The following is a 13,870-nucleotide window of genomic DNA, read 5'->3' on the forward strand; positions in this document are numbered from 1 at the left end:
CTGAACTTGATCACAATCTATACCTGGGGAACAGAAATATGATAATAGGAGTGCCCTTCAATCTAGAGGAGAAAAATATAACAAGAACCACGGGCTGGAAGTTGAAACTAGACAAACTTAGACTATATATTAAGATCCACGTTTTTAACTGTAAGAGTAATTCAGCATTGGAACAACTTACCAAGAGTTGTGCAGTATATCCTTTATCCCTGGAAATTTTTAAATTAAAAATTAGGATGTTTTTTCAACACAGGCATAGGACTTCCCTTTCAATGAGAAAAGCTCTTGTTCAAAGGAAGTCCGCATTGAAAGGGAAGTCCTATGGCCTGTGTTATGCAGGAATTCAGACTAAATTATCACAACATTCATATCTTCATAAATGATCTGGAGGATGGTGTGGATTGCACTCTCAGCAAATTTGCGGATGATACTAAACTAGGAGGAGTGGTAGATACGGTGGCAGGTAAGGATAGGATACAGAGGGACCTAGACAAATTGGAGGATTGGGCCAAAAGAAATCTGATGAAGTTCAACAAGGATAAGTGCAGTGTCCTGCACGTAGGACGGAAGAATCCAATGCACCGCTACAGACTAGGGACCGAATGGCTAGACAGCAGTTCTGCGGAAAAGGACCTAGGGGTGACAGTAGACGAGAAGCTGAATATGAGTCAACAGTGTGCCCTTGTTGCCAAGAAGGCCAATGGCATTTTGGAATGTACAAGTAGGGGCATAGCCAGCAGATCGAGGGACGTGATCGTTCCCCTCTATTTGACATTGGTGAGGCCTCATCTGGAGTACTGTGTCCAGTTTTGGGCCCCACACTACAAGAAGGATGTGGAAAAATTGGAGAGAGTCCAGCGAAGGGCAACAAAAATGATTAGGAGTCTGGAACACATGACTTATGAGGAGAGGCTGAGGGAACTGGGATTGTTTAGTCTGCAGAAGAGAAGAATGAGGGGGGATTTGATAGCTGCTTTCAACTACCTGAGAGGTGGTTCCAAAGAGGATGGTTCTAGACTATTCTCAGTGGTAGAAGATGACAGGACAAGGAGTAATGGTCTCAAGTTGCAGAGGGGGAGGTTTAGGTTGGATATTAGCAAAAACTTTTTCATTAGGAGGGTGGTGAAACACTGGAATGCATTACCTAGGGAGGTGGTAGAATCTCCTTCCTGAGAGGTTTTTAAGGTCAGGCTTGACAAAGCCCTGGCTGGGATGATTTAGTTGGGGATTGGTCCTGCTTTGAGCAGGGGGTTGGACTAGATGACCTCCTGAGGTCCCTTCCAACCCTGATATTCTATGATTCTAATGGTCCCTTCTGGCTTTAATGTCTCTGGCATGATCATCTTCTAAACACATTGTCCAGAATATATACACAGTTTCTTTCTTTTTTTGTCCCAGACAATCTGAATGTTTTAAGTTACTAATTTGAATGCAGATTCCAATCTCTTTTTTCTTTTGTCAGGGGTTTTTTATTTCTTGCTGTTAACTTATACTCTGACATCTCAGAAGAGTGGTTCAGGGACTTCCTTTGTCACAGACACAAAGGATTTAACATGAACGTGCAACCTTAGAAATCCAAGGCCAAATGAGTTTCTTTCACAATGTGGTCGTTCTTCATTCACCTGTAAAGATTGTAATATGTGTGGGAGAGGGAATAGTCATTAAATAATTCAGGTCATTGTATGTATTATTGAGAAAGCTACTTTAACCTGGCGATTGCAGTTGGGTCAAAATAGCGTGACCTCACACATGCAATCTGTGTGTTTTTTATAGTATCTTAATATTCTTCAGTAATTATTACCATTTTAAATACATTCTTATTTCTGAATATGTTGATTATTTCGACAAATTAACTTTCTAATCTACAGTTTAAATATATTTTCTTCTTTGCTGTGTAACTGTAAACTCTCGTCCCAGCATTTATCATAACTTCTGTTCACAGGCATTGTCCCCCCGTCTTGGTAGAATTATTCATGGCCAGATAGATCAGGACAACAAAGGAGTGATTTTTACGGAGGCATTTGTAGCCCGGCATCGAGCACGCATTCGTGGTCTGTTCAGTGCAATTACTAGGTAAGCCCTAACACAAATATCTATATGTAGAAATGTGATTTACAGCATTATTTATGCATCTGATTTATTTGTAATATACAAAAAAGAAAATAAAGGCATATGTATGAGACTTTTGCAGTTACAATTCATTTTACAGTGAGAGAATTTTGTGTACTTTTTTGGAGAAACATGTAAAGTGAGCCCAGTCCTCTGCTGACGTACAAAGGTACTTGAGCAAGAGGAAAGGCTTATCGCTAGAAAAGGGAAGACTAGTTAGCTAAATTACAATGGGAAAATATTTTGAAAAACTGGCTAACACTGCTGGTCATGAATTCACTGTGAATTCTTAATTTTCTGGAAAGTGTCCCCTCACTGACATAATTACAGATTAATATCCACCAACCACACTTCATTTTTCAGAAATTTGGGTATCCGTTCAATAGCTATCTTAATGCTCTATCTTGAGCATGAACTTAGTTAGCAGAAGTTTGTTTGTGTGTGTGTGTGTGATATTTACAGTAGTACTAATACAGTTTTAAACCAATATGAATTTATTAAACAGTCTGGCTAATACACTTGATCGGTTTTTCAGAATATTCCTTTCTTGGGGGGGAAAGTCCAGAGGTACTTGTTTGTAGATTCTACTTCAATTTGGGAGTCTCCAGGTCTGTTTCCATGTTTATCCTTTTTATTCTTTATAGGCCTACTCCTGTAACTAACTTGATCACTCGGTATGGATTCCAGGAACAACTGCTTTACTGTGAGTTTGTTTCAGATTTTGTTTCATGTATTTAGATTCTTTATTGTTGGAATTAATCATTTCAATTAAACCTTTTAGTATTGTTTTTGAAATAAATAGCAATAAGTCTCCTTTCTAGTTTAACAAGTAGTAGACTTCTTGTGCTGTCTACAGCTCAGAAAAATGTCTATATCTGCAGCAATGAAAGATCATTGATGGAATACCTCTAAGGGAGTGGAATGATGCAAGAAGTGCAATGTTCATTTTTGTCTTCTGTTTCATTATGTGCTCTGGTATTTTTATCAATGGAGCATGCAAAAGGACACAGATTTCACATAGCTGAATGACTTTAACTGCATAGGATTTTTACTTATTGACTTTATTTTGATATTGCTGAGGCAGAGTTTTTGTTATGCTCATAACTAGAGGTCTTAGTAATCTGGGAGATAAATCGCACGCTTATTTGTTTATTTTTTCTTTTATTTAAAAAAGCCTTACAAAATTACAATCCATGAAGATTTCCTTTTGTAGTCCTTGATTTGCTCTCACCTCAACTATTGCAACTCTTTGACTATCCAGCTCTCATGTCTCCTCTATTCTATACAAAATGCTACCTCAAAGATCATGTGTCTTGTCTGTGGACTGACCACGTCCTCCTATGTTCATTTGCGGGCTTCTCATCTCTTATATAAAAGTTAATCTCCTTTTCTTTGCCTTCAGGGCCTCACATGACTTTGTTCTATTAATGTTCCTGTCTTCCCTTTCTTCTTTCATTCTACATGGTTAACTGCTCCTTTAGGCTCTCCCACTGGCATCTGAATCTAATTCCCTTATGCCTGCAATCCTCTCGCTGACCCTGACCCCAGGATTCTTCCACTCTCTTTCCTTAAAACTAAACAAGCCTGTCAAGGTTCCTCCCCCCACTCTGAACTCTAGGGTACAGATGTGGGGACCTGCATGAAAAACCTCCTAAGCTTATCTTTACCAGCTTAGGTCAAAACTTCCCCAAGGTACAAAATATTCCACCCTTTGTCCTTGGATTGGCCGCTACCACCACCAAACTAATACTGGTTACTGGGGAAGAGCTGTTTGGACGTGTCTTTCCCCCCAAAATACTTCCCAAAACCTTGCACCCCACTTCCTGGACAAGGTTTGGTAAAAAGCCTCACCAATTTGCCTAGGTGACTACAGACCCAGACCCTTGGATCTTAAGAACAATGAACAATCCTCCCAACACTTGCACCCCCCTTTCCTGGGAAATGTTGGATAAAAAGCCTCACCAATTTGCGTAGGTGACCACAGACCCAAACCCTTGGATCTGAGAACAATGAAAAAGCATTCAGTTTTCTTACAAGAAGACTTTTAATAAAAATAGAAGTAAATAGAAATAAAGAAATCCCCCCTGTAAAATCAGGATGGTAGATATCTTACAGGGTAATTAGATTCAAAAACATAGAGAACCCCTCTAGGCAAAACCTTAAGTTACAAAAAAGATACACAGACAGAAATAGTTATTCTATTCAGCACAATTATTTTCTCAGCCATTTAAAGAAATCATAATCTAACACATGCCTAGCTAGATTACTTACTAAAAGTTCTAAGACTCCATTCCTGGTCTATCCCCGGCAGAAAACCAGCATATAGACAGACACACAGACCCTTTGTTTCTCTCCCTCCTCCCAGCTTTTGAAAGTATCTTGTCTCCTCATTGGTCATTTTGGTCAGGTGCCAGCGAGGTTACCTTTAGCTTCTTAACCCTTTACAGGTGAGAGGAGCTTTCCCCTGGCCAGGAGGGATTTCAAAGGGGTTTACCCTTCCCTTTACTGTAGCCCAGCCACAACCGAAAATGAGCAGCTCTAACTCTAGTGATGCACACTAAATGTACTGAAAAATGGGGGGGGGAGAGGGTATTTATAAATAGCATTAGAAAGCCATGAGCTTAACTTCATTTAGTTATTCTACTTGTTCATTGCCTTCCATTTCCTTTTACTTTGAATGCTGTCTTTTTAGGCCCCAGTTCTGCAATGAGAACCTGTGGGCCCAGAGCTTGACCTGTGTAGTTCCCTTTGCAGATTTGGAGCAGGGACTTTGTCTTCATACCTGTGTGGAGATCAAAGTGGTATCTTAATGCAGGAATTAGGGTACCAAGCCCAAGTAATTTTATCCCCAAATTGCTAAGGCTTCTGTCTAGACCAGTGGTTCTCATACTTTTGTACTGGTGACCCCTTTCAAATAGCAAGCCTCTGAGTGTGACCCCTCCTTATAAATTAAAAACTTTTAAAAATATATTTAACACCATTATAAATGCTGGATGCAAAGCATGGTTTGGGGTGGAGGCTGACAGCTTGTGACTCCCCATGTAATAACCTCGCAACCCCCGAGGGGTCCCAACCCCCAGTTTGAGAACCCCTGGTCTAGACTGAGAAAGAAAGAGGCTGAATTAATCATTATTTCTTGTGATATAATTCAGAAATTTGACAGTGTTGCCTCATGAGGATTCTTATCATACATAAGGTACTTCTGGGGCAATTCTGTGCCTAAAAATTCTGTGTGCAATATTTTAAAATTATGCATATTTTATTTGTCAGAATAACACAATATAATTACACCATTTTCAATTAATTTAGTAATTTATTTCAAAATACTTGTCAGCAAGTATGTCTAACAACACAGACAACAAAAAGTTTCCCTGAGGAGCAGAGAGTTAAAGAAACTCCTATGACAATCCAGTTCCTGCTTCTGTTAGACTTTTGTTGGGTGCCTCAGTCTGGGTGTGTCACATGTGTCAGCTAGGCACATCTTGGGGGGAAAACTCTGCCCCTTTGGTCTCAGACACCCACACCCCCTCCCCATCAGACCCCAGCTGCAGGATGCCTCCCTAGCCCAGACACCACACCTCCTACCCCCCAGAGCCCAGCCGCAGGGCACCTCCCAATCCAGAGCCCTACCGTGGGGCAGCCCCCAACGCTACAGCTGTGGGGTGTGCCCCTAGCCCATTCACCCGCATCTCCTATCCCCCAGTGCCCTGCGGTGGGGTGTCCCCCTAGCTGTATCCCTTTGACCCCAGAACCCAGGGATCTAGAAAGAGAAACAGCCTGATGCTGGGTCCTGGGCTTGTATGGAGTTTCCTACACACTGCCTTCTTCCTTCACAATGTGCTGGAAACTGCAGGTGCCTGGAACTCTTTCTCCCTGTCCCTCCTCCCTCCCCAGCAGTGTCCTGTATTTGTGAGCTGCAGAGCAGGGCTTTGCTGGGTCTCGTGGCCCCTAGTGCTGGCCAGCAGCTCTGCAGCACCAGTTCTGCAAGGGAAAGTGAAATTCTGCACATAACATTAATTTTGCACAAATTCTGCATTGCGTGGTGGTACAGAATTCCCCCATGAATAATAAAGATGTCATAAGTTATACAAGCAAGAGAACTCGGTTATATAATTAGTCTATAAAGAAATTAAGAAAAACAATAAACAGTGTTTAGTTTAATTTGTTTCTTCAGTTGTGTCCTTTTTGAGAGTTCTCCAACAGAGGATTGTATCTTCTGTTACAGTCAGACTGTAGGATACACTCTCTCCTCTAGGCAAGCAAAAAGAGAAACTAATTAGGCTCCACCTATTCATTTTGGAACTATCTAATTATCCTAGGTAATCCAGGTAGTTTATTGGTGGCAAAGGGCAAAGTTCAAAAGTAGGTAATGTGAGAGATGTGGCAGTGTCCTGCAATATCCTGAACAAACCTTTTTGAATTACATTGAAGTATTTAGGAGTTCATTGTATTAAAAATAAAAATGTTTATGTATTATAGTGGGATGTATGTAACTTCTATGGGGGGAGACATGACTAATGTAAGCCCTTGGAAGTGTTATGTTCTTCAGAGGACTATTTGAAACAATGTACCAGAAAAGAATGAATTTTAAAAGTTGTGGGTTTCCCAGGAAATTTCTAGGGGCAGGTGTATGCAATTATACTCCTTTCAGTTATGCAAGAGCTCAGCCTTTGGAAGCTTTGCCCTGAGGAGGGGACCTTTGCTGATTAATTAGCTTTTAACATGAAGACAAGATCAGAAGCCCAAACTGTATAGAGGAAGGACACTTAGATTCAAGGGGGTGCTGGTTCTGAGCCAAGGCGATTATAAACTTGTAACCACAGAAAGCGCCCTTGATGGGGGATGAAGGACTGACTGGTACCAGAGTCCTTGTTAGAGTTGGGGTGATCTCTGGTAAACTTCTTGGTGTGTGTGTGTGTAGGTTCTTTTATTGTTTTCGTATGTTTTCTCTAACGCATTAACTTTAAGAATAAATGTTTAAAAACTGTGAGCAATTACACTGTTCGTTGATTCTGGGAAGAAAAGCAAAGCAGGCCTGCTTAAGCAGTCTGACTTGCTGGGGAATTCACATTATAGACAAGGAACTGTGAAGCCTGGAAACACCTCCATCAGGAGGGAGTGAGATGTGTGTCTCTGCACGTAAGAGATGATGGCTGGGGAGCTGTGAGCCTGAGAGTAGGTGCCCTTGGTGGAGCATAGTGTGGGAATACAGGTGCAGTTTCCCTGAACTGTGGCAGGTAAATCCTGTTTAGATTATCATAGTGAGGGAAAAAATTATAATTGGAAAAAGGTGTAAGTGATCTTTCAAATTCTGTACTGGAAGAGACCTTTAGTTCAGTTGCTTAAAGAAGCCCCTCAGCTATTATTCACTTTAAATCTATGTGGCTTTTTAGCCCACCAACTGACCCAAAGTGGTTTGAAGGAGGCAGATTAATAAAAATTAAAAATCTTAAATTCAAATTAAATCCCACAATCTCTGTTTTAACATAGTCAATGTATATATGCTGTCCAGGAATGCATTGTCCATCTATGCAGAGTTAAGCAGGAAAATCTGTTAAACGTTATGTTGCAATAATATTTGTGTCCAATGCAATTTCATTATGTATGTAAAATTGATTTCAATAATTCCTCATATAATACTTAGCAAGACTTTTTAGCCACTAAAGTTTGATTTTTGCTTCTGACAGCCACCTGCAGATCAACACTGGGGCTAACCGAGTTTGTTGCTGCTTCTCTCTTTGTTCAGTGAGCAGCGTTTGTTCTTCATGTTGTTCCAATGTTCCTTCCTATACTCTGTTTCTTGGCTCATTTTCATGAATTTCAAAGAGCGTTTTATTCATTTTGATAATTTCTTGTAAACTTTAAAAATAAAAGCTTTTTCTTTAATGTTGTCCATTTTCTGAATATAATTTCAGTTTCACAAATGTTTGAGTACTTGAAAATATTTTCCAAATTTAGTATAAATACAGGCTGTATCAGTGATTAGGGCTGTCAATTAATCGCAGTTAATTCACATGATTAACTCAAAAAAATTAATCGCAGTTTTAATTGCACTGTTAAACAATAGAATACCAATTGAAATTTATTAAATATTTTGGATGTTTTTCTATATTTTCATATATATCTTGTATTTTCTGTAGTAATTGAAATCGAAGTGTATATTTTGATTACAAATATTTTCACTGTAAAATGATGAACTGAAAAATACTATTTTTTGTTTACCTCATACAAGTGCTGCAGTGCAATCTCTTTATCATGAAAGTGCAACTTACAAATGTACGTTTTTTGCATAACTGCACTCAAAAATAAAACAATGTAAAACTTTAGAGCCTACAAGTCCACTCAGTCCTACCTCTTGTTCAGCCAATCGCTAAGACAAACAAGTTTGTTTACATTTACAGGAAGTAATGCCGCCCTCTTCTTATTTACAGTTTCACCAGAAAGTGAGAACAGGCATTTGCCTGACACTTTTGTAGCTGGCATTGCAAGGTATTTACTTGCCAGATATGCTAAACATTTGTATGCCCCTTCATGCTTCGGCCACCATTCCAGAGGACATGCTTCCATGCTGATGACGCTCGTTAAAAAAAATGCATTAATTATATTTGGAGCTGAACTCCTTGAGGGATAATTGTATGTCCCCTGTTCTGTTGTATCCGCATTCTGCCATATATTTCATGTTATAGCAATCTCAGATGATGACCGAACACATGTTGTTCATTTTAAGAACACTTCCACTGCAGATTTGACAAAACGCAAAGAAGGTACCAATGTGAGATTTCTAAAGACAGCTACAGCATACAACCCAAGGTTTAAGAATCTGAAGTGCCTTCCAAAATCTGAGAGGGACGAGATAGGGAGCATGCTTTCAGAAGTCTTAAAAGAGCAACACAAGGAAACTACAGAATCCAAACCACCTAAAAAGAAAATCAACCTTCTGCTGGTGGCATCTGACTCAAATGATGAAAATTCACATGTGTTGATCCTCACTGCTTTGGGTGGTTGTTGAGCAGAACCTGTCCTCAGCATGGACACATGTCCTGTGGAATGGTAGGCTGAAGCATGAAGGGACGTATGAATCTTTAGCGCATCTGGCATGTAAATTTCTTGTGATGCGGGCTACAACAGTGCTATGAGAGAGCCTGTTCTCACTTTCAGATGACCTTGTAAACAAGAACCAGGCAGCATTACCGCCTGCAAATGTAAACAAACTTGTTTGTCTGAGCGATTGGCTGAATAGGAAGTAGGACTGAGTGGACTTGCAAGCTCTAAAATTTTACTTTTTGTGTTTTAATGCTGTTTTTGTGCATAATTCTATATTCATAAGTTCTGCTTTCATGATCGAGATTGCACTACAGTACTTGTATTAAGTGAATTGAAAAATATTATTTCTTTTGTTTTATTACAGTGCAAATACTTGTAAAAAAATAAATATAAAGTGAGCACTGTACACTTTGTATTCCATGTTGTAATTGAAATCAATATATTTAAAATGTAGAAAACCTCAAAAAATTTTAAATAAATGGTATTACTAATGTTTACCCTTGCGAATAATCGCGATTAATTTTTTTAATAGCTTGACAGCCCTAAATATGACCATATATTATAATTATACTTAATTATATCTATTTTAATCAGTTTATGTATAGTTTAATTACTTTTATTTATATGTGGTACCTGTAGCAATATAAACTTTAAAAGCTTGATGTTTTTAAATTTCCTGGCTTCTTTCATTAAAAATCCTTTAGAAATTTCCTTCATGTTTCTAAGTCTGGTGAATAAGTTGTATAATTCCCCATTTAACAATTAGTCCAGCAGACATTAAAGTATTAAATAATGAAAATAACCATCTTTGATCCTATAATATTGCCATGCCATTGTTCACCTTAAGATGACATCAGGCTGTTTATAATAAGAATGCTTATATTTAGAAATGTAAAATAGTTTCAGTTAAGGAAGTAATAAATTTACAAAACTTAATAGAAAGCATCATGTTCCCTCACTTCTGAGCACTGTAGCCCTAATCGAAAGACCATTGCAGTCCATGGAAAAACTCTCATTAACATCAGTGGTCTTTGGATAAGATCTTATGGGACCTAAATTATTTTCACTTTTATTTAAAACTCTTTTGTAAATATTTCATTGTTTTTGTTGTTCTAGCATCCAAAGGGTCCAAATAGGATGAAGGCTCTTTTGTGCTGTAAAATCTCCTGTAAAGGCACAGTGCTTGTCCTGTAGGAATCTTGTAATTTTAGAAATATCATTTTTAACCAGTAATTTTTACATCTATTTTGAGAGCTTCACTTCCACGCCTGTCTGTAAAGCACCTGGCACACTGTTGGTGCTCTACCAATAATAATACTTCTAGTTTGGCTATATTTTAATTTTTGTGTCAAAATCTTATAAATCTTTTTTCCATGAACTTTGAATGGAAGTAAGATTGAGAATGTAAAATGAGTAATAAAATCAATGCAGTGCACATTCAATATGCTGTATTGTTTCTGTATGTTAGGTAGTATGGGTATGTAGAGTTTGTTTTCAAAAGTAGATAGTGTAAACTTCTGTTTTTCATGTTGTTATAAGTACTTACTTTTTTTATAATCTTCCGAAGTTGCCTGTTAAGCGCTGTCTAGGCTAGGTAATTGAACCATTGCTGAAAATGGTTTGTCCCTACACCAGTATGGAAAACAGCCTAGACTGGCCAAAACTATTTTTGTTTTTTTCCTACGAAAATTTTCCACTGTTGCTACCAGTTGCTTAGCTTTATTCGTCGCAGTCCTAGCTGGTTGTGTATATGGTCTTGTGTAAATAGGGAAGTTATTCTGGAATATAATAGGGTGTGAATTTAAAGTGCAAGCTACTTCAGAATAATATCCCATGTGGGCACTCGTATTTCAGAATAACGGTGTCCACATAGGGAGTTACTCCCACATAGCTGTTGCAAACTAGGTTATTCTGCAATAGCTATTCCAGTCAATTTTGCCAGGTTCACAAGCCCTAAATTTCAAGATGCTATAGTTCCCACTTTGGCAGTGTTTATCACTGCCCCTAATATTTTATTGTCCCATCCTGAGAGATTCAGTTCGCATGGCCACACACCCGTAGCTTATACTGTTGAGATGGGCATACCATGAGTAGTTGCATGATGACGACTTTCTCAGATGGCAGTTTCTATATTGTGTCCCCCAGCCCTCTTTTCTGTTTCAGTCCTGAGGATGATACACATCACTTGTTTATCCTTTTTTTGGATGGAAGGGGAAAAGTAATTTATCACCTGTTTGCTCGCCTGTCCATTTCTGTATTGTAGAGCTCCTGTCACAAATTCTCTAGTCATGACTTAGATTTAGTGGGTTTTTGCCATAGGGAAGGGTCTCTCTGTTTCTTTCTGGTTGTGTTCCCCTTGCTTTCTGTTCCCATTCTTGTTAGCCAGTTAATGAAGGAAGAGCTGTGATATGTGTTCCCACTTCGTGTTTTACTCCAGGGATAAACCCATGGCTAATCTGTCTTTTCTTTAATGAAGAACTCAACACATTCTGTAAAACAAAAACCTAGGATAAAAAATTCCATTAGAACAGTGGTTCTCACGCTGTGGGTCAGGACCCCCAACGTCAGTTGCAACCTTGTTTTAATGGGGTCGTCAGGGCTGGCATTAGACTTGCTGGGGGCCAAAGCCCAAACTTTACCACTTGGGGCTGAAGCCAAATCCCAAGGACTTCAACCCTGGGTGGCAGGGCTCAGGTAACAGTTTCCCCCACCTGGGGCTGAAGCCCTTGAGCTTCTGCTTTGGCCCCCCACCTCGGCCTGGGGCAGTGGGGCTTGGGCAGTCTCAGGCTTTGTTCCCTCCCCCCCCCCCGGGGTCATGTAGTAATTTTTGTTGTCAGAGGGAGGTCGCGGTGCAATAAAGTTTGAGAATCCCAGCAATAGGACCATAAAAAGTAGCAGAGCTTGATGCCTCCTTCATTTATAGAGTTTTATATAAGCTATGGCTTGTAAAGGGAGCAGTAACAGAATGCAGAAGGATTATGGGACCTGAACCTTCAATTGAATAAATTGAAAATAATATGTTTTGTGTTAAATTGGCCATAATAATTTAGTACCAGTGGTTGCCAATGTGTCCTTTGCCAGCAGTGTGTATTCCTATCAGTGGGCTGCTGATTCTTGGTGTCAAGGGGTTAATTGGAACTTTTGAAGATCAGGTATAGTCACCAACAGGGGGACAGGCTTTCGCATCTGACTTGTTATAGGCATCCATTCTTGCCATGATTTTAAAATGTTAAGATCACAACATTTTCAGCCTTGGTTCTGAAAAGTTAACACCCATCCAATGGGAAGTTAATAAAATCATAATGTATTTCATTTGCTACTAGGGAAGAGCAGCATTGTGACCAACTTTCTAGGTATGTTTTCAATAAAAAAGTAGTCTTATACTGTCACAGCAGCTTTCTCCCTTGGAACTGTATATTTGGCAGGAAATTATCAGAATTAAAAATTGTGGGAGCTTAGAATTGCTTCACTAAAACAAGTACCAGTAGTTTTGTGATTGGTTTCTTTCAGTTAGCAACTGGTAGTAAAAAGAGGCGGGGCGGAAATACAAGAAGAGAGAATGAAAATAGGAGGGAAATAATTCCAAAATTTTTGATGTATGTATTTTACTGAAACTGTTGCTTCATTTATTTTATTCTTTCAGCTGTGTTAGAAGAACTAGTTAACACTGGACGTCTAAAAGGCACAGTGGTTGGTGGGAGGCAGGATAAGGCTGTGTTTGTTCCAGACATCTATGCCAGAACACAGAGCAACTGGGTGGACTCCTTTTTCAAGCAAAATGGTTACCTAGGTAACTGATCTTATTCTTTATGAATAAAAGGTCTTTTTGGAAATTGATCTAGGTAACTAAAAGAGCCAAGTGAATCCAGTGTCTGAGACTTATAAGAATAATTGAAGTGCTACTACTGTAGTTGGTATTTCTTTGGTAAAGGCTTGTTACTGTCTTCCAAAATACATGCATACAGTATATATCTGCATAATTGCAGTGCCTAGATTTGCAAGCTGTTCTTCATCACAGAATATCAGGGTTGGAAGGGACCTCAAGAGATCATCTTGTCTAACCCCCTGCTCAAAGCAGGACCAATCCTCAATTTTTTGCCCCAGATCCCTAAATGGCCCCCTTAAGGATTGAACTCACAACCGTGGGTTTAGCAGGCCAATGCTCAAACCACTGAGCTATTCCTCCCTCACTGTGTTTGTACTTTCCCACATAGAAAGCGTAGTTGAGCTAAAGTCCTGCACATTACTTTAATTATGAGCGAACGCTTTGAATGTTTTAAACGCCAACAGATACCCTGTAAATGTATCTTTATTTATCAGGAGGATAGTTGATGACACTTCTGTTGTTCTGATGACACAAATGTGGATCAAGTGTAAACCAGTGCATCTAGGTCTGCAGAAAGATTACCCCAATGCCTCTGCCGCAGCAGATATACGAAAAAGAAAAAGAAGCTGCAGAATGAAAACTGACCAGCTTTTATACCTTTAAATTGAATGAGTTGTGGCAGCATGGGTATTTTTCACCCTGGCTGAGTAGACTTAGCCTATATGCTACTTATGTTTAGGTTACATTTCTCAGATACTCTCCTTACATGTACAAAGTAAGGTTTGAAATTGTATTACTGGGGTTCATGGGCATCCAATCAGTGGAATAGTTTCTAAGTACAATGTTTTTTTCATGAGGCACTGTTGTCTCTTCAAGAGTTTAGTATCTTCT

At 39.2% G+C, this 13,870-nt stretch overlaps 1 protein-coding gene across 3 annotated transcripts in view; it reads left to right on the forward strand.

The window, feature by feature from the left end:
• UFL1 (UFM1 specific ligase 1) overlaps positions 1-13,870 on the forward strand; it is a 50,832-nt gene that overhangs the window by 13,322 nt on the left and 23,640 nt on the right. For all 3 annotated transcript variants that reach the window (XM_073336791.1, XM_073336789.1, XM_073336790.1), the window contains 3 exons: positions 1,943-2,073; positions 2,754-2,812; positions 12,797-12,943. In XM_073336791.1, coding sequence (XP_073192892.1) covers positions 1,943-2,073; positions 2,754-2,812; positions 12,797-12,943 — 337 coding nt within the window. The remainder of the gene's footprint in view (positions 1-1,942; positions 2,074-2,753; positions 2,813-12,796; positions 12,944-13,870) is intronic.

The sequence above is a fragment of the Lepidochelys kempii genome, chromosome 3 (genome assembly GCF_965140265.1).
Source record: "Lepidochelys kempii isolate rLepKem1 chromosome 3, rLepKem1.hap2, whole genome shotgun sequence".
In the NCBI taxonomy this organism is placed as follows: domain Eukaryota; kingdom Metazoa; phylum Chordata; order Testudines; family Cheloniidae; genus Lepidochelys; species Lepidochelys kempii.